Source organism: Lissotriton helveticus, chromosome 1_1 (assembly GCF_964261635.1).
Source record: "Lissotriton helveticus chromosome 1_1, aLisHel1.1, whole genome shotgun sequence".
Lineage (NCBI taxonomy): Eukaryota > Metazoa > Chordata > Amphibia > Caudata > Salamandridae > Lissotriton > Lissotriton helveticus.
Window position 1 is genome coordinate 500,464,891 of NC_136057.1, and position 20,369 is coordinate 500,485,259.

A 20,369-nucleotide genomic window follows, 5' to 3' on the forward strand; every position below is an offset into this window, starting at 1 on the left:
ACCTCCCTGCCCTAGCACCAGATTGTCTGGGGTCACAAAAGGCTAGTGTATAACTCTTTGTGCATGTGCTTAGGCAGATCCTTTGGGATGTGCAAATGTGGTAGGTTACTGCTTCTCCCATCCATCAAATCAGAAATGGCCCATCCTGCCAACACCTATTCCGCCTTCATCTCACTGTCTGTGAGCAATACACAAAGACCAACTGCTAGCTACACCTAGTCAATTGACCCAGGATACAGGCACCAAATGGTTAGTACAAGAAAATGCCAACTTCCTAAAAGTGGCATTTTCAGAAATGTGACTTAAAATCTCAAAATTCCTACTGCCTCTCAATTGAAAGTTAACACCTATTAAACGTAATAAAGTAAGCAAATGTCATCCTATGGGACAGGTAGGCCTTGCAGTATGGAAAAACTAATTGAAGAGATTTTCCGTACCACGACAGGTAAAAGTTGAAAGTACATATCTAACTTTTTCATTACATTTCACCCTGCCCTCTGGGCTGGTCAGGGCCCAACCTAGGGGTGGCATATATATTAAAAGGAAGGTTTAGGCCTGTGAACATGCACTTGCCCCTATCCGCACAGCTGTGTTTTGCAAACACCTTGCTGAATTAAGACATCTTTGTATGTCACTAATGTACACTTCGTTTCAGAACTTTAATTTGTTTTATTGCAGTCACGCTGTAAATAAACATCCTATACAATGATGTTTTATTGTGCCAGCTTGCATTGGCATACAGAGGTCTGGGGCATGTTTAAAAGAGCTACCTAAGTGGGTGGCACAATCAGAGGTGCAGTAGCATTTAAATTACAGGCCCCGGGTACATGTAGTACCACTTTCCTAGGAACTTACTAGGGAATCAATTATGTCAATTGTACAAATCCAAATGTACCATTTAAAAAAAAGACAGCACAAGAACTTTAGAACTGGTTAGCTGTGGTAAAGTGCGCCTAGTCCTAACAGCCAAAAAAAACAGGTTCAGAAAACAGGAGGGTGAAGGCACAGAATGTGGGGATGACACTGCAGGCATGGGTCAAGACGAACACATTTAATTTAACTGCCTAAATCCCACCAATGCTAATCTTGAGCTACTGCAGCTTGGCTCTGCATGTGGTCTTAATTCCTACACTGCATTATCATCCTCCCACTCCTGGTCAATCTCATCCACTGATCCATTAGTTTCCTGAAAGTAGTGGGTTACAACATCATGGCTTGTAGGTTGTACTCTTGAAGACCAATCTTGCAAGGTGCTGAACGTTGTTATGCAGGTTTGCGATCTAACAGATCAGGAGGGGTTGGCCATCAGAGACTATCATGCCTTGATAGTCCACATTAAGGGGCCCATTAAGATGGCGGGCGGATCGCCCCCGCCAGGCTGGAATGAACCCCCGCCATATTAGTATGACTGGGGGGTCCGGGCGGACGGAAAGAGCGTCTGCCGCTTTTCCGCCCCGGTCGCCTTGCGACCGGGCGGAAAAGGGTTCTGTTTGGTGGCGGATGGGCATTTTGCAATGCCTTTCCGTGGTGGCAATGCCGCCACGGAAAGGCATGCGGAGTCTGCTTTGGGGGCCCGTTGCGGGCCCCCAAGGACTCCTGGGGGGTAGGGGTTGCACATGGGGAGTACATATGGTACCCCCAGCAGTTCCAAGAACAACATGGCAGGCAAGGCGCAGTGCCTGCCATGTTGTGCATGGAAGTGCACAACATGCCTTCCTGCCATTGTGGCGGGCGGTGCTGAGTGCACCGCCTGCCACAATGGTAGGAATGCTGGATGCGCCCGCCACTGTGGCTGGCGCATCCTAATGCCACCAACGGGACCCCCGCCCTTATGGCGGGTGGTCCCTTTTTGTGATGGGATGGTCTTCCTAATGGGGGCCTAAGTGTTTACCCTGCCCTGTCAGAGGGTGCTTTGGTAACAAAGGGGAAACATCAACCTTTGTTCATAGTGTATTCATTTGCAAATATCTGTGCCATTTTTCAATGAATCTACACAAATATTGGCAGATATATTGTAGGTTTAAATTTCTGTGGGTAAGGCAAGATACATCAAGGGGGCTGTAAGGTATAAAGGTAGAACAAAACCATTTTCATGTGCTAATGTCTATGATGTGAATCAATGATTCTGCATGAAATTCTGAAGGCTGTTAGCAAAAGAAGCTCTTAGTAGGAATTTCATATTTCATGACGATCTAGAAATTGGGGGTGCAAAGATGAAGTGTGGCAGTCAAAAAATCTCTGATGATGCAGATAAAGCAGGTTTGTGGACCTGAATACGACTTGGTAGACAGCATGGCCAGCATAGTCTTGATGTTTTGTGTTTTATGCAACTCCACCAAGGGGGTCACAGGAAAAGAGTGGTCTAAAATATTTTATTATGTCAATAACTTTTTGAAAAACTTTATTTATCATTTTCATATTGCTTACGGCATTGCATGGTTATTCACTGCGATCATAGAAATCTAGTAAGAATGAAGACAAGCATCATTTGCAAAACAAAAGTCCTCAAGCATGCAAAGCACCAATGCCTCATGGTAGCATATATATCATACATTGTGCTATCATAATCTGACCAACCCGGACCAGCGGGCTCTCCCCCACTGTCCGGCCCACACTTTCCTTGACATAACAAACACAACAATTGAGCAAGTTGGATGAAACATGAATTACCCCACCCAAGTGGAAACTATCCCAGCGGGCGGTTGTGAAATATGGGCGGCACTAATCTCCAGCAAGTAGTTTTTAAGAGGCTCCCAAATGTCTTTTGGTCGGGATGCCAGGGGTTTGGTTGTAGCATAAAGCTCACAAGGTATGTCATTTGTGTTATTAATCAGAAAATGGATCTCCAGAAGTCCCCAATCTTAGCCCAGTTCCAAGTCATGTGGGCAAAATTGGCTTGCGGGCCACTGCACTTAGAACAGAAGTGTGGTCGATATGGGTCAATAGAGTGAACCCTTGACGGGGACATGTAGACACTCCACAAATATTTAAAGTGTATCAGCTTATATAACTTGTGATTAAGACAGTAAGCAGAGGGAAGGACTCAGGCTCCAACAGGTACTCCGGGATCTTAGCTCTGAGCGCCCTCCGTATCCGGCTAAATTCAAATTGATCCATAAATGTTGCCGTAATGAACCTCCCGCCCACTGTGCTGGAAAAAATATGAGCCCCTTCAAACAGATCCCCAATCTTATTTATTGAATATGTAGTGAGTGTACGCTGTACCAGTTTTTCTTCCATAATAGGGAGCCAAGGGTTATTAATGACCGGGATCTCCCATGAGTATAGAGCGCCACCTCCAGCCACTCTCGTCAGCTTACTTCAGGCCCAGCTAGTGTTGGATACTGTTTGGATAACCTGGGGATCCCTGGGAAAGCCCCGCTGCAGCACCGTACATAGGGGCGCCAGGAGCACCAGGTCAGCCTCAAGTCTAGTGTAGAGGATCCGCGCGTCCGGGTGATACCAGGAGTGTGCAAAACTGCACTGAGCAACCAAATCGTGGATCTGAAGATTAGGGACCCCAAAACCACGTCTCTCTATGTCTTCCTCCCCCCAGACCAATCTGATGAGATTGGAACGCAAAGTGCAGAAGAAAGTGTTGGGGAGAGGTATAGGAATGTTGTGAAACAGATACAAAAACCTTGAGAGGACAATCATCTTCACAACTGCAACTCGACCAGCCTGGGAAAGGGGGAGTCTCACCCAACGCTCGACCTGCTGCTCCAGGTTATACACCGCAGGACCGTAGTTTATTCTAATAATTTGCCCGGTTTCTCTGTGGATCACAATACCCAAATATTTTGCCGACTCCTCACACCAAGTCAGTGGGAACTCTCATTCCCAATGAACAGTGCTCAACCTCAGGGGGAACATTTTGGATTTTCCCCAGTTTATACCCAGCCCTGGAAAAACGCCAAACTGGATAATCTCTCTGATGAGCGGTTCCAAATTCTCCTGGGGGGGTTTCGGACAAATAGGATGATGTCATCCGCATACAGGGAGATTAGAAGAGGACCCGTTTTTAACTGGAGACCTCTGTTCAGGTGTCTTTCCTGGAAATGGCGAACTAGAGGGTCCAGAGCCATAATGAAGAGCAGTAAGGGGAGTGAACAACCCTGTGTGGTGCCATGGGTGAGAGCGAACAAAGGGGACAGTGTGCCTTTCAATCGAAGCCTAGCGGTGGGCGCTGTGTATAGCAATGAAGTAAGGTCAATGAATCCCTTAGGGATTCCCAACATTCTCATCACTGCCAAGAAAAAGGGCCACTCCAAGGAGCCGAAGGCCTTTTCAGTATCGAGTAGAAAAGCAGCCACGGGAGCTATGTATTCCCACAAATAATATGCACAGGTTTAAAGCAGTCAACCTTTGGGGGACAAAGCCCAACTGAATTTGGGAGATAATGCGGTCCAGCAACAAGGCCAATTTCAGCGCAATGATTTTAGCCAAACTGTTGTAGTCGAGGTTTAAAAGTGATAACGGCCTGTAAGAGCCCCATAGAAGGGGATCTTTCTCGGCTTTTGGATGGAGGATTTTTACAGCCCCACACAAAGTGGGGGGAAGTTCCTTGTGTTCGAGTGCTTCACTATTAACCTCTAATAGGTAGGTTGCTAATAAGTTCTTATAGGTTTTATAAAAGATACCAGTAAAACCATCTAGGCTCAGGGTCATCGAGCCATTCATGGCATCTATGGCGCTACTAATTTCCTCGGCAGAGAATGGCTCAGCCAGAAACTGCTGCATGAACTTCTCAAGCCACACCATAGCAATCTCAGCAAGGTAGTCATTAAGGTCTCCCTCACTATGTGTCACCCGCGTTGCGTATAATGTGTAATAATATGAAAAAAATGTATCTTGGACATCTGGGGTACCAGTTAGGGTCTGCCTGGTTGAGGAACAGATGTAGGTGATGTATTGAACGCCCAGATAATCCCGGGTGATCGCCACATCTTCTCACAGCCCTCTGGGCTAGGGACGCATACTTGCAATAACACTGGGGAGTGGTCAAACTATGTGCTAGGGAGATGCTGGGATGCCCTATACCAAGTTGCCAAGTTGGGGGAGACAAGCCAATAATCTAATCTGGGCCAAGTACCATATTGGGCGGCGTAGTGGGTGTATGCGGCATTTCTTCTGGGTTGCGCTGACACCACACATTCACCAGACCAACAGAATCCCATGTATCCAGCAAAATATGGCGCACGGGTTTGGTGTCCGACGAGTTGGGCGCACTATCCCAGGCAGGGTCCCACAGGCGATTACAATCTCTACCCATGCACATATATCCTGCATCTAGCTGTAGGAGCTGTGAGTGAAGGACATGGAAGAACTCTGGGCTATCGACATTAGGCGTATATACGCAGATGAACACAATACAGTGTCCCATCAAGTGACCCTCCACAATCGTGTATCAACCCTCATTATCAATGTGTGCTTTTAAAAATAGAAAGGCCAGACGTTTATAAATCATGACAGCCGTGCCCAGAGCATATGTGCTATACCCTGCAAAGTAGCGATGCAGTCCCCAGCCCGAAGCAAAAGTGGTGGTGGCAGCCTTGGGCAGGTGTGTTTCCTGTAAAAATGCAATGTCCACCCTGTGACACTGTGCTTGGATGAGTAGGGCTTTGTAAGTGTAGATCAGAATCTTGAATTGACGTCTCTATTCTGAATGGAGAGCCGGTAGAACGTTTGAGGGAGGGGGTGCCGTGGGTTAATTTTGAAAGGTTGAGGAGGAGTCTGGCTGCTGAATTCTATGTAGTTTCCAGTCTTTTCAGGAGCTGCAACGTGATTCCTACGTAGAGTGTGTTGCTGTAGTCCAGCCGGCTGGTGATTAGGGCTTGAGCGATGGTTCATCAGGTGTTGATGGGGGAGCCAATGGAACATCTTGTGAAGCATGCAAAGAGTGACGAAGCAGGTGGAGAAGACTGCGTTGATCTGGTTTTCTATGGTGATCTTGCGGTCCAAGATGATGCTAAGTTTGCGGGCATGGTCTGTCGGAGTGGGTGAGGGTCCTAGTTCAGAGGCCAACCAGGCGTTGCTCCACAGCGCGATGTTCTTTCCGAAGACGAGCACTTTCATTTTGTCTGTGTTGAGTTTAGGTAGTCGTTCATTCAGTCGGTGTCGCTTGTAATGCACCTGAGGAAGTTGCCCCTTGTGGTGGAGGGGTGCCTTCTAAAAGCAATAAGTTGAGCTGGGATTGGTCGGCATAAGATATGATGTTTAATCCATGTCTTCTGACAATGTTGGCCAAGGGGTGGTCATGTAGGTGTTGAACAGTAAAGTGCTGAGGACTGAACCTTAAGGGATGCCGCAGATGAAATTCTCAGGTTCTGAGGTGAAAGCTGGTAGGTGGATTCTCTGGGTACTTCCAGTGAGGAAGAAGGTGATCCATTTGAGTGCATCTCCTTGGATTCAAATGAGGTGGAGCCTCTTGATACGTTTGTGGTGGGAAACAGTGTTAAAAACTGCTGGGAGGCCACGGAGGATCGGGGCAGCTGTATCTCTCTGGTCAAGTAGGGTTCTGATGTCGCCTGTGGCAGCAATTAGGGTGCTTTTGGGTCTGTGGTTGGTGCAGAATGTGAATTGGGAGGTGTCTAGAAGATTGTAGTTCTCCAGGTGTTCCGTGATCTGGTGGTTGAATGCCTTTTCAAAGACTTTGGCGTGGAATGGGAGCCGAGAGATGGGAATAGTAGTTCTTGAGTTCGCTGGGGTCAGCAAACGGTTCCTTGAGAAGGGTTTGACCTCTGCGCGTTTCCATTCTTTGGGGAAGGTGGTCGTAGTGAAGAAATGCGTTTAAGATGGTGGTGAGCTCGTTGCTGATCATCTTGCTCACAATGTGGAAGATGTGGTTGGGATAGGGATCTCCTGAGTGGATGGAGTTCATGATGGCTGTGGTGTTTTGAGTGGTGAGCGGTCCCATATGATAAGAAGGTGTTTGAGGTTTGTATCTTTGGGAGCAAGGAGGCTGAGGATGTCGGTGGTGATAGGATGGGGTGTGAAGTTTTTGTAGATGGTGGAGACCTTGTCATGGAAAACGTCTGCCAGAGTGTTGCAGAATTCCTGGGAAGGGGTGATGATGTTTTCGGTGGCTGAGGGGTTGAAGAAATCTCTGACAATGTTGAAGAGTTCTTTGCTGTGGTTAGAACTGGTTTCAATGTGGTCGCCAAGGGTGCTCCTTTTTCATTTTTTTCAGCAGTTGGTGACGTTGGTTGAGGGTTGTTTTGAATTGGGCTCTGTCTGTGCGTTCCTTGCTGGCGTGCCATTTTCTTTACAGTCGCTTGCAGTTACGTTATGTAGGTTTCAGTTCCGTGGTGTTTCAACTGGCCTGTTTGGAGATATCTTGAGTTTGGTGGGCTTGATGGGGGTGACTCTGTTGGCACAGTCTGTGATTCAGGCGGAAACGTTCTTGACAGCCTGTTTTAGGTTGGTTGCGGTGTTAGGGTAGGTGGTGTTGAGGACGTCGGTCCACTGGCTCTCTGATACTTTGTTCCAGCTGCAGAGTGAGATGCTAGGTGTCTTGGTGGAGGTGCCGGGGAATCCTGTGAGGGTGAAGTAGATGATGACATGGTCTGTCTGGGTGAGCTTGGTGACATTGCTGTACTTGACTCTGTCACTGGCTGTGAAGATGGGGCTGTGTGTTCTGCCATGTGTTTGGGGTTGGTGACAAGTTCGGTAGGTCCGATGTTGTTTATACATTCAAGGAAGTTGGCAGTGTTGATGTCGCTAAGGTTGTCGAAGTGAAAATGGAGCTCTCCGAAGAAGATGTAGTGTTTGGAGTCACTGGCGAGCGGGCAATGAATTCAGGGATGGCGTCACAGAAGCTGGGGCGAGGTTCAGGACGTTTGTAGGCGAGGATGCCTCTGATGGTGGTTTCGCCGTCAGTATGTATCTGGAAGTTGAGGTGGTCCATGATCGGGGTGGTGTTGTCTGTGGTAGAGGTGCAGTGGATGGTGTCTTTGTGGATGCTGGTGATGCCACCTCCATGTTTGTTGATGTGGTCTTGGTGTATTATCTTGTAGCGGACGGGTGTCACTGATGCGATGTCAGCCGCTGATGCAGGGTTGGCCCAGGTCTCAGTGATGAAGATGGCTTCGGAGTGAGGAAGTTGATGGTGTCCCAGATTTTGGCGGCAAGCCAGAAAACTGATCATGTGTTGAAAGGGAGGCATTGGAGTTGCTTTGAAGTGGTCATGGTCAGAGTGGTGGTGCTTGTCATGCTTGCAGGTGCTCCTGTGTTGCAGGAGATGAGGCAGTGCCTGAAGGAAAAAGGTGCTACCGTTCATCATGGAGAGGTGTGGCAGTAGTTGTTGTTGCAGAGTCTGGGGTCCAGGGTCCGGAGCTCGGCTGCTGTGTATGTGTGAGTAGCAGGAGAAACAGGGTTCCTGGCGTTGGATGCATTCCATGTGTCATACTATTTCAGGCCCTCACAACACGGAAGTATCCTTAAAGCAGGATAAAATACGTTTTTTGTCAACCATCTCATTAAGTGTCTGGAGTCTCTGTAGCCTAGCAAATGCTTTTTGGTCAAGGGATACTTTGCCTACTTGGCAAGCCACCATGTATGGAAGAAATATTAATTATGTTCAATAAGATATACTGAAGCTGCTAACGTAGTTTTTTGTTGGTAGCTGCTAATCATCTCGGAGGTAGTGAAGTGCTCTCATAGGAGAGGTGTTTTTGTAAGTCATCTGGGGATAAATCCAGACATACAGTTCTGCCCCTTTGTACTAAATCAGGATGACCTGCCACAGATATGAAGGCATAACATTAATTTCTGCATTGATTTAAATATTAAGAATATAATTTAGAAACCGTGAGCTATTTTTGTCTAGTATCTCAACATGTAAGAGTGTGTTTGGTGCGCAAGTAAGACTTTAAAATAGTCTTTATGGGAATGGCTGCCTTTCTCTATTTGGGGCTTGGGGTATATTGCTTTATCAATACAAAAGCCCTTTAATACCACTCTCCATTAGTGTAAAGGGTTTAACGTGGTCACAGTTGAGCTGTTAGTGCCAAAGTCATGCTTCATTGCAAAAAGTGTTCTTTCTGTATGTGTGAAGCTGGGTAGCAAGGCATGGTTGTTTATTTTGGTATTATTGCTAATGTTGGTTGGGCGAATCTTGTTAAGGATAGCTTGTAAGAATCTCAAGTAAATGGATTGTAAACATGTGCAGTTTGGAGTATCCCTTCTAGGAAAACATTTTTGTTTGTGCTCATTTGTTAAAAATGGTTGTATCAACAATTCACATTTTCTGACCTATTTGGTTGTCTTATAGAACCTGCAGAAACATAAAGAAACCAAATTTGCTAAGTAATATCATTCCAAAATAATTACTTTATTATTTAGTTGTCATATTTAAAACAGCAACCATACACCCAGTGGACACAGCATAGCATAAAGAATCTATTGTCTGTGATTAAGGTGCATGGTGAGAGTAATAATGATCTTCCACAGCATAATAAACTCATGTTCACATATATGTACTTAATCTCATTCAAATCACATACTTACCCTTACTTTTGGTTTACTTAACATCAAAGACATGACAAGGGTATTTGCACTGTAGTCACACCCTTGTTTTTCGCAAAGCCATGTTGCAGGTGACAATATATGTATCAGTACAATCACAAACTCAAAGTTTGCGTGAAGAACACACCATTATGTGATGCATTTAGTTAAGCCTATTGTAAAACATGAGGAATAATCAGCTTTTAATTTATGTTCATTATTATTGTTATTAGGTACCAATATAATTAATAATAATCATTGAATTGTCATTCATTACTATTGTTATCAAACACCAACATAATGAGTTTGTATCAACATATTTATGATCGCTGGTGCAGGTATTTGAGGCTTCTATTGTTCAATTATACAGGGTATTCTTGCTACTTAGAGTAAAGGAAAATATAAAAGTGTTATGTCCAGTCTAATTGAGTTAGGTTAAAAAAAACTGCGGACTGATAAGGATATGGTTTTGAATTATCCCAGCTGTGTGGGTGCAAGGAGTTTGAGCAAGCAATGTGGGGTGTGAAAGAAAACATTGAAGTTTGAGATCTTTATAGAAAAACTGGTCTTGCCTGGTTGTATTTTCATTCCAAATATTAAACTGAGTCATTATGATATAAGTCTGTTAATCCACAACTGCTGGTTCACATGCCTGTCTGTCAGTAGAATGGAATGTTTGATATGAGATCCAGTTAATAAAAAACTTCAAGGACAGAAAATATATAACAATCTTCACTGCAGAGAATAAACTTTTAACAGCTCCCAGTGTCTAGTGCAGTAGCAAAAACACCTGAAAAGAAAATGATTTTATGAAGATGAAGGAGAATGTCAAGAGAAAACCAGAATTTGAAGTTATAACTCCAGGTCAAACATTTAGTGCACCAGCATATAGACCTAAAGATAAGAACAAGCACCATACAGAAATAAGAATCTATTGAAGGACAATACCTCCTAATGGCAAATTTAGCCACCGGCTGAAGGACCCAAAGAGAAGAACATGGACAATAGAGGGGTGCAGACTCCATAGTAGGGTGACATCAAGATTACTGCTTGCCTGCATTACCATTTTAAATGTATTCATATCCTGCTTAAATATTAACTCCTTTAGATTTGAGACAAAGTATCAAATAACTTTTTTTTAAAGTTGGATCTACAATACATTTTTTTAGACAAACCCAATAACTGCAAATGTTGCTTGCTGTTTGCACATGAGGAACAGAAATAAAATATGTGTACTTACCCAAAAGAGGAAATTGAACACAAATAAAAGATATTTGAGACAGACTGTTGGGCAATCATCTTCTTCCTCTTTGTATAAATGTGTCATTGTTTAAAGACCTGTATAAAAAACATAGAACATTTACTAAACGGTTGGATTGAGCAGCAACAATACATAATTCAGTACGAACTTACAAGCACTACACAACGGTAGCTAGGTCAAAAAATTAAGAAATTAAGAATCTATCTATCTATCTATCTATAAATCTATCTATCTTTCTTTTTATCTATCTATCCAATGAAAATCTAATGATTACAGTGACGTCCTACTTAGGAATTGTAATAATATGTTACTTTATATTTAAAAGAACCTTAGATAGTCAATGGAAAAACAAAGGTGAAAGGAAAGTTATAGTTAGGTGAGAATGTCAGTTAAAACTTATTGTTTTAAATGAAAAAGAACACTGAAGTTCATTACCTACAGTTACCTCACGTAACTATACCTCGAGGACTAAAGAAAGTATAACGCATACCCTTACATGTACAGTGTTGTCATCAATGATGTCATGTCAGATGTTGCAGTGATGCTATCAATTATGTCATTGAACATGTTGTAAGTGATGTAATAACTGAGGTACTTTGCAGTGCATGGCGAGGGCGCAAGCCAAAGCTATTTAAGGGCTTAAGACGGTGCATGGCATGGGGTTGACCGCAGGGTCAGGTCTATGGTCAGGCCCGGCACACACCTTCCCCCTCACATCTGTGCATGGCGTGTAATGTCATGTTACAATATAAAAGAGGCCATTTTAATTAATATACATCCACCTGTAGGGAGGGCGAGATATAACCTCAAGTCCAGCCTTCCAGATAAAAATAATTCACGCCACAGGTGCTTGTGTAATCAAAGAGAACACATACTAGGGTCCTAGGTCAACTGTAGGTAACCAATAGATATGGATGGGTCACCTCACCCACTTCCTTGGTGCATGCTTCATCATAGATGGCGATCCACACAAGGTAGGATAGGTATTACCCTGGTAGACTTGACCAATATAAGGGAGCTGAGATCAAATTAACAGCATAATTGCAGGGATCAAGGTAAATTACAAATATCTTGGGGTATACTCCAATAGGGATTTCCTTTTAATAGCAGATTAACTCAGATATGATTAAAAAGGGACTGTCACATGGATTGCTGATGGAATACAAAGAGCCATATTTCCACGAATTTCTTACCAAAATGCTTTGGCCATTTGTCATGCCCATGCGGGTCAATGCCCTTCTTCAGGGTTATAAAGGGGATGGTGTCCCTGCCTAAAGCCCCCTCTATCCGTGCAATACATTAAGGAATGCAAATAGCAATTCACATTGCTGACCTGTTTGGTTGTATTATACAACCTGTAGAAACATAGAGAAAACCAAGTTTGTTTCGTAATATAATTCCAAAATATTTTTTTAATATTTGTCATACTTAGAACAGCAACCAGACACCCAGTGGACACAGAATAGAATAAACAATCTATTGTCTGTGATTAAGGTGCATGGTGAGACTAATAATGATCCAGCACAGCATAACAAACTCGTGTTCACATATATGTGCTTACTCTCATTCAAATCTAACACTTACCCTTACTATGGGTTTCCTAAACATCAAGAACATGACGGCGGGCTCTGCCCTATAGTCACACCCTTGTTTTTCACAAATCCATGTTGCATGTGACAATATATGTATCAATACAATCACTAACTCAACATTTGTGGGAAGGAAATACCATTATGTCATGTTTAAGGCTACTGTCGATAAATGAGCAATAATCATCTATGAATTTGTGTTCATTTCTATTATTAGATACTAATATAATTATTATTAATCATTAAATTATCAGTTGTTACTAATATTTTTAAGCACCAACATAATTAAGGAAACGCCTGTTTCAGATAATTCACTCGTTCTGGCGAACATACACAGCGATTTGTATGTTGAAATGGGTGCTGAAATGTTGTCATGTAAAACTATTAGCGTGCATTATTCAATGAAATTTTAGCCCTTTCTAGATAAAATAAGAGTGATTCTTATGACCAGCAAACCCCAAGACATGCCATGAGCCATTATTCACATAAATTAATTGGTAGTTGCCACATGACTCATGAACCCCTTGCCAGCTCAATGCTGCTTCTGCTGTGCTCCCACTGACTTGTTCCTTCTGCTGCATTGATTTTTTTTTCTGTTGTTGCTGTACCCTAACTGTGCCTGGTTCCTTCTATTACCTGATTTTTCATTCCTTTACTGTGCCTTTTTCTTTCTGCTGCCACGCTATATCTGCCATTGTCACCCCTTAATTGTGCCTTTCAACTTCCACTGTCTATTATTTCTGCTGTTCTCTCTGCTGCCTCGCTATCAATGTTGTTATTGCTCTTTAATTGTGCCTTGTTTCATATGCTGCCTATTATTTCTGCTGTTGTGGTTTGCATAATTGTGTCTTGTACTTTTACTGCCTTGTGATTTCTGCTGTTGTTATTCCTCAGAAATTGTTGCTTTTTCTGCTGTTGTTGTGCTCTGTTACTGCCCTGCTACCCGCCCACTTTTTCCAGCTGTTACTGCTGCTGTGTGTTTGTCCCACCTTGTATTTAACCCGCCCACTTCCCTTCTAGGACCTATTTAATGGAGTCCACAGCATGGCCACACCCTGGCACACCAAAGGCACACCCTTCTGTACCTGTCTGCGCCTGTACTGCGTCAGGAACCCTGGATCTCCCATCACCTGCAACTACACCAAGGCCAAGCTCAACCTTGGACCCTAGGTTCCAAAATAACAAATACTGCTGCACCTCTCCACTTTCAACAGTAGGACCTTTCTCATGCCCCCGCTGTCTCCAGCAACACCGGGGCACCCGTGCACCCAACTGCTGCATACCCAACTACAATTGCGCATGAACAACTCCACTGCCTCTTGCTAAATGCCCGATCACTCTGCAAACATGCCACTGAGATCTGTGACACCTTCACATCCCTCACCCCGATGTTGTTTTCCTCACAGAGACCTAACTCGAACCTGCATCTGCTGCCAACATCACCATGGCCATGCCCAATGCTACAGGAGAGCACACTCGGATCAAATTAGCAAACACAGAGGTGAAATCACCATCATCCACTAAGAAACCACCCAGTGCATCACCGCTGCAGCATGCATCACTCTGATAATGGAACACCTCACTTTTCAGTTCAGAACAGAAAGCAAAACCACTATTAGAGGCACCCTCACCTACAGATCTCCAGGACCACTCCCCAGCTTCTGGACACCATCCACGAATTCATAACACCACAAGCCATCAACACCAAACACTACATCTTCCTTGGAGACCTCAATTTTCACATCAATGACCCTAACAATGCCAACACAGCCAACCTCCTCGAAAGCAGGAACAACATCTGTCTCACCCAACAAGTTACCAACATCACACAAAACACGGGACACATGCTTGACACTATTTTTACAGCCAGCTACAGAGTCAAGTACAGACATTGCACAGAGCTCTCTCGCTCACACCCAGCATCCGCTGAAAGCAACAGTGGTGGACACTTTTTCGCCTACCTCACCGCGAAGTCCTGGAACTGCCCCCCACCCTCTACCCCTGGACCTCACCCTCTATTCAGGAATTCAGAAATGACCTCAAGACCTAGTTGTTCAACTGATTCCATCTGAGCAGCAAGTCTCTCAGGGCCTGGACACTCTTCCGGGCAAATAGCAGAGCTTTACAAACCCTGATTTATTGATGGCTTAATCACATCAATCGCAAGTTCTCAGTCCCTCTTTGTTTGGTTTGTTATAAACACGCTGACATTCTATCAACAGAGAAACCCAGAAGGAGATCTATGTAAGTGCCTATAGCAAGTAATCATTCAGCAGCTGCAGCTTAACTCATTAAGATAGCGTAATACAATATCGGCGTGTAAATAAGAAATCCTCCTTCTCATTATATAAATACCGGCCCTGAGGGATGGGGTCCCTTGTGCCTCATAGAGGCTCAGGCAGGAAGGTGCTCCCCTATAAAATACATTGTGCCGCCCCAACCCCGGGGGCACTGGCCCACCCCGGGTTTGATTTTAAAGCACAGGAGCAGCAGGTTTGTTGATTTGTTTTGTTTTTACCATGGATCCGTAAATCCTCCGCGTATTTGGGGTAAAAATGTTTTTTTAATGTTTTGGCCCCTGAGTGGTCCCTCTCACTCAAGGCTTTGCCTCTCATGAGTCATGGCCCCTGGCCACATTCAACAATGGTAATAAATAGCATATTACACTCTAGATTTCTGTGTGTGTGTCTATATATATATTCACTGAAAAAACCATAGGTTATAGACCATATATAGTTAGGAATTAGCATTTACAAAACCTTATTTTACTCAAACAAAACCATTGAAATTCGCATATATAGTTAGTTGCACTAACTATATATCGCGCACCCGCAATCCACTGCTGATCATGTCACATATTACATCATTCATGACATGGTCAGTGACATCACTGATGACATCACTGATGACATCTCAAATGACATCACTGATGACATCACTGATGACAACATCCAGTGACTGTGTGTTTCTGTAAAGTTTAAATATGTTTTACATATTGAAGAATGAGTAGATGTAGAAGTGTCTGGATGAAGGATTTAGTAGGTGCGTGACTGACTGTATGAGTGAGTGATTAAATGTATCTCACTGAGTGCATGGGTTGGTGACTAAACTGTCTTAATTTGTGCATCATTATGTCTGTTGTTCTGTAAACTGCTGCATGTGTTGATCAGTAGCTATATGAGTAACTATATGGGTTATTGATTGATTGTCCAAGTATTTGTATGGGAGACTGAGTGTGTGTGTGGCTGGCTGGGAGATGTGTGACTCTGTGCATAGATGTGTGAGCAGTTGATTCACTAGATGTATGGGTTTAAAAGTGCATGTGGAAACAGCTGTATGGGCGGTTGACTGTGTGCATGAGTGTATTGGTGAGTGAATGGATATCTCAGTGCTACATGTCAAAGTAAGTACATATGTAAAACACAGTACATGTGAGAGTTGACATATATAAATACCTGTGCATAAGAGCTAGTGAATGTGTGAGTGGCTGTATGGATCATTGTGAACTTGTATCAGGGATTGTATAAGAGAGTAAATATGTGTTAGTATATGTTTGAATAAGTAAGGTGTGTATAACTGTATAGTTGAGAAATGGAGGTGTGATTGATTCTTTGCATGACTGAGTAGGTGTGTGAGTAACTCCATGGATGAGTGACAGTCTGTGAGTGTCTGTTTACACTGAGTTTATTTAAGGTTATATTAGAGTCTGAAGAGGTTCATCGTATTATCACATGAATGATGTCATCAGTGATGTGATCAGTAATGTCAATTGAGATGTCATCAGTGATGTCAATTGAGATGTCATCAGTGATGTCATCAGTGATGTCATCAGTGATGTCACTGACCATGTCATGAATGATGTAATATGTGACATGATCAGCAGTGGATTGCGGGTGCGCGATATATAGTTAGTGCAACTAACTATATATGCGAATTTCAATGGTTTTGTGTGAGTAAAATAAGGTTTTGTAAATGCTAATTCCTAACTATAAATGGTCTATAACCTATGTTTTTTTCAGTGAATTTTCAAGGTTTTGTAAATGCTAATTCCTAACTATATATGGTCTATAACCTATGTTTTTTTCAGTGAATTTCAATGGTTTTTTAATAGCAAATATCAAAAGCTTTAAAATGTATTCTTCTTTAAATCGAAAAATATATTTTATATGTTTTAATACAATTTTTTTATGTATTTTTTTTTATAATTTTTTTTGATTCGCTCCCGGTCCGCGAACCGGGCAGCTTCCCGTTAGCTCAATTTGGTGCCGCGACTCGGTCCGCGAACCGGTAAACGTTCCGTTTGCGCAACTGCTGCGTTAGAAAACAACATCGTGACGTGTCGCGTAAGCGCGATGGTCGCGTAATGCGTCATATGACGCGCCGCGTTAGCGCACCCGGAAGCGCTCCGGTGCGCGAAGCGAGGCGCGAAGCGCAGTTTCCCGGAAGCGATCCGGGGCGCGGCGCGGAGCGCGTAATGTAAGCGTAACAGGTCATGTGACCTGTAAATAACACTTTCTATTGGTTCATTTCACTTTTGGTTTCCTAATAATGTAAGGCTAGGTCATGTGACCTAAAAATAACACTTTTCATTGGTTTAGAACATTTTTTTTCCCCAAATGATGAAAGCCCCCACCTTCTTTCCTCACTCTGACTTTCATCTTTGTGAGAGGAAGACCTGTTTTTGCTTATTAAAATAATGGCATCTGTAGTAGCTGCAGCTGGTGGACCCCCACCACCACCACAACCACCTAGGAAGTAAGGACCACCTCCACAGTTCCTTCCCAACCCAGAGGAGGAAGAGGAGGAAGAAGAGGAAGAGGAAGTAGAGAGGAGGCAGTTCTTACGTGAAGAGCCCCGGAAATCCCACCACAAAGACAGTTTTATTTGGCAGTTTTATTCTTTTCCTCTAGGCCAAAAAAAAGTGAATGCCCGACATGTGACATGCCTCATTTGTAAAGATGTTTTATCTAGAGGTACAGACAAAAAGTATAGTTATGGTAACTATACTATGCACCGTCATATGCAGAGGTGGCATCCACTGAATTACAGCGTTGCAGAGATGCGTCACCTCCAAGACAACCCACCAACTCCTGTGGCCAGTACATCGGCACAGGTAACTCTGTCGGGACCAGAGGCGAGGGAAACGGTCCCAAACATCCAACAGAATTTTGTGCACATGAAGATAGTGTGCCTTTATTGTGGTGACCTACTCTCATGTGCAAATATGAGTATCAATTTGATAAACAGAGCATTTGAAAACCACAAGTGCTCAAAACGCCCCAAAAAATAAATTTTTTTGCTCCTGTTGAGCCCTTTCTAATGCCTGTTTTTCGTTGTTCCCCCTCAAAAAAAACAAAAAAATATAAAACCGTTCAAAAAATACAAAAAAAGTAAAACAATGTTCAGAAAAATAATAAAAAAATATAAAACAACAAAAACAATAAAAAAAAAGTTCTTATCAGAACTACCTCCCCTTTATAAAAAATTGCTAGAATGTTTAGCACTCTGGCAACCTTTATTTCTTTTGATTCGCTTCCCGGTTCGCGCGCCGGTATGCAAACCGGAAGCGAACCAAAAAAAAAATTTAAAGAAAAGAAAGTATATGGGAAGGAAACAGAGAGTAATATTAAAAGAAAGACAGCTAGAGGGAGTAACACAGAGATACTGTTTAATAGATCTATTTACCGAAGAAAAGATGTAAAAGGGTATAATTGTGAAAAACAAAATAGATAAGGAAGTGAAAGAAAAAAAGGAGAGTAGAAGAATAATAAACAAGAATTTCTTAGAGAATGTGAGTGAATGTTTAAATTAAGAAGAAAAACAGTAAAGGATGTGGAATGAGAGGTAGGGATAGAACCGGACTAAAAGAACAATCCTGAGGGAAAGTGTTAAGAAAACAGTGAGCAAAAGTAAATAGGAATAAAACAAGATGTATGATAGTGACTAAGGTTAAAACATGAGGAATAACAGAGAGAAAAACAGAAAGCAGAAAAGAAGAAGTGACAGAAAAGGAATGATTGAAACAGCAAAGAAATGTAAATAACATAGGGGCATATTATCAACATAGGCGATAAAAGTTTCGCTGCTTTATCGGCAGAAAACTGCCACTAAAGCCGCTTTTGCGGAAGAAAACTGCCGCTAAAGCCACTTTTGCGGCAGTTTTCTGCCGATAAAAGCAGCGATAATTTTATTGCCTGTGTTGATAATATGCCCCTTAGTGTGCTTGAACTACAGAGAGAAAGCATAATGAACAAGTAGTGAAAGAGTGATCAGTCAGAGACAGTGAGAGTAATACAGACGGAGTGAGTGAACAAGAGTGAGGAACTATGAGAAGAGAGGGACTGAGAAACAGAGTGGAAGGAGTAGAGTAAGTAAGTAATAGAGAAAGGAATGAGGGAAGTAGCAAAGGCAGGAAAGTGAGGGTTAAAGAAATGAAGTAGTGGAACTAATAGAAGTTAAATGTGATAGAAATGTAACAAAAAGAGTACAAAACATTTACCTTATAATTGTCGTTAACTTAGTCACTTGTTATTTTTATACTTTCAATCTGTGAAAGAGAGAACAAACATTTGAAAAATATTAAAACATGTATTTAAAAATTAGAAAAGACAAGGGAAGAGATTGAAGGACAAACAGTTTTTCAACAACTTTGACACTTACAGAAGCCTCTGCTTCTCCATGCCCCCTACACAGTCCTAAAAATATACATTTTAAACTAACAGTATCTTGATGCAGATGAAGTGAGGCCTATCTAGCAACATGGTGCATCTTTTGCACTGCTGCTGTCTCACAAAAGTGATGCAACGGCAGCGCAAAAGAGGTGCACAGCCATCATAAAACTGTCCCTAACATTTTAAATGATTGTTTCAGGATGCCAATAAGGTGTGTCCTATCCAGAGGTTTGTTTGAGGTGAGGCCTACTCAGGGTTGCAGATGAAATTTAGAGTTGTTGAAGAGTACAGAGGAGATAATACATGTCCATGCCTACCAATGAAGTGAGTCATGTCCACTTCACTCTTGAACAAAGACCAGACCTCCTCTGTTTCCCTGGACAGGCCTAAACTTGATCTGCACAATGTGATTCGTAATATTAGGAAACACAGGTGATGTAATTGAAAAACGTGCAATTTCTTTTGCTCATTTCACAATCACATCACTTGTGTTTCCTTTGCTTAGGTATCTCATTGTGCAGATGTAGTCCAGCATATGAAAGAGTACGCAGAAGTGCAGCACTGCATGCAACAACTTTGACACTTACTGAAGCCTCAGCTTCTGCATGCCCCCTACACAGTCCTAATTATATACATTTTAAACTGACGGTATCTTGCTGGAGATGAACTGAGGCCTATCTTGCAACATGGTGCATCTTTTACACTGCTGCTGCGTCACAAAAGTGATGGAACAGCGGCGCAAAAGAGGCGCACGGCCATCATAAATCTGCCCTTAACATTTTAAATGATTGTTTCTAGATGCTGATAAGGTGTGGCCTATCCACAGATTTGTTTCAGGTGAGTCCTACTCAGGGTTGCAGATGAAATTTAGGCTTGTTGAAGAGTACAGAGGAGATAATACATGTGCAGGCCTACCAACGAAGTGAGTCATGTCCACTGCACTCTTGAACAAATGTCAGACCTCCTCTGTCTCCTGGAACAGGCCTGGACCTCATCTACACAATGTGATGTGTAATGTTAGGAAACACAGGTAATGTAATTGAAAAACGTGCAATTTTTTTTGCTCATTCCACAATCACATCACCTGTGTTTCCTTTGCTTAGGTATCTCATTGTGCAGATGTAGTCTATCATATGAAAGACTACGTAGAATGTGAGCACTGTATGCAACAACTTTGACACTTACAGAAGCCTCAGCTTCTCCATGCCTACTACACAGTTCTAAATGTATATCATAAATACAAAAAGTACAGAATTAATTATACATGTTAAATGGTTTATTTTTGCTGTTCTCAGAATTTATCACATTTCACTAAAAACAGTGACTTGAAGGTATTCATCATAT

The 20,369-nt window shown here is 42.8% G+C and overlaps 1 protein-coding gene across 1 annotated transcript in view; it reads right to left on the bottom strand.

Annotated features, from left to right (window-relative positions):
* The window catches only part of TSPAN11 (tetraspanin 11), a 690,523-nt gene extending 679,692 nt beyond the window's left edge, over positions 1-10,831 (bottom strand). Inside the window, exon 1 of the mRNA XM_078654138.1 lies at positions 10,745-10,831. Within this exon, the coding sequence (XP_078510264.1) occupies positions 10,745-10,831 (87 nt within the window). The remainder of the gene's footprint in view (positions 1-10,744) is intronic.
* Between the last annotated feature and the right edge of the window lie 9,538 nt (positions 10,832-20,369).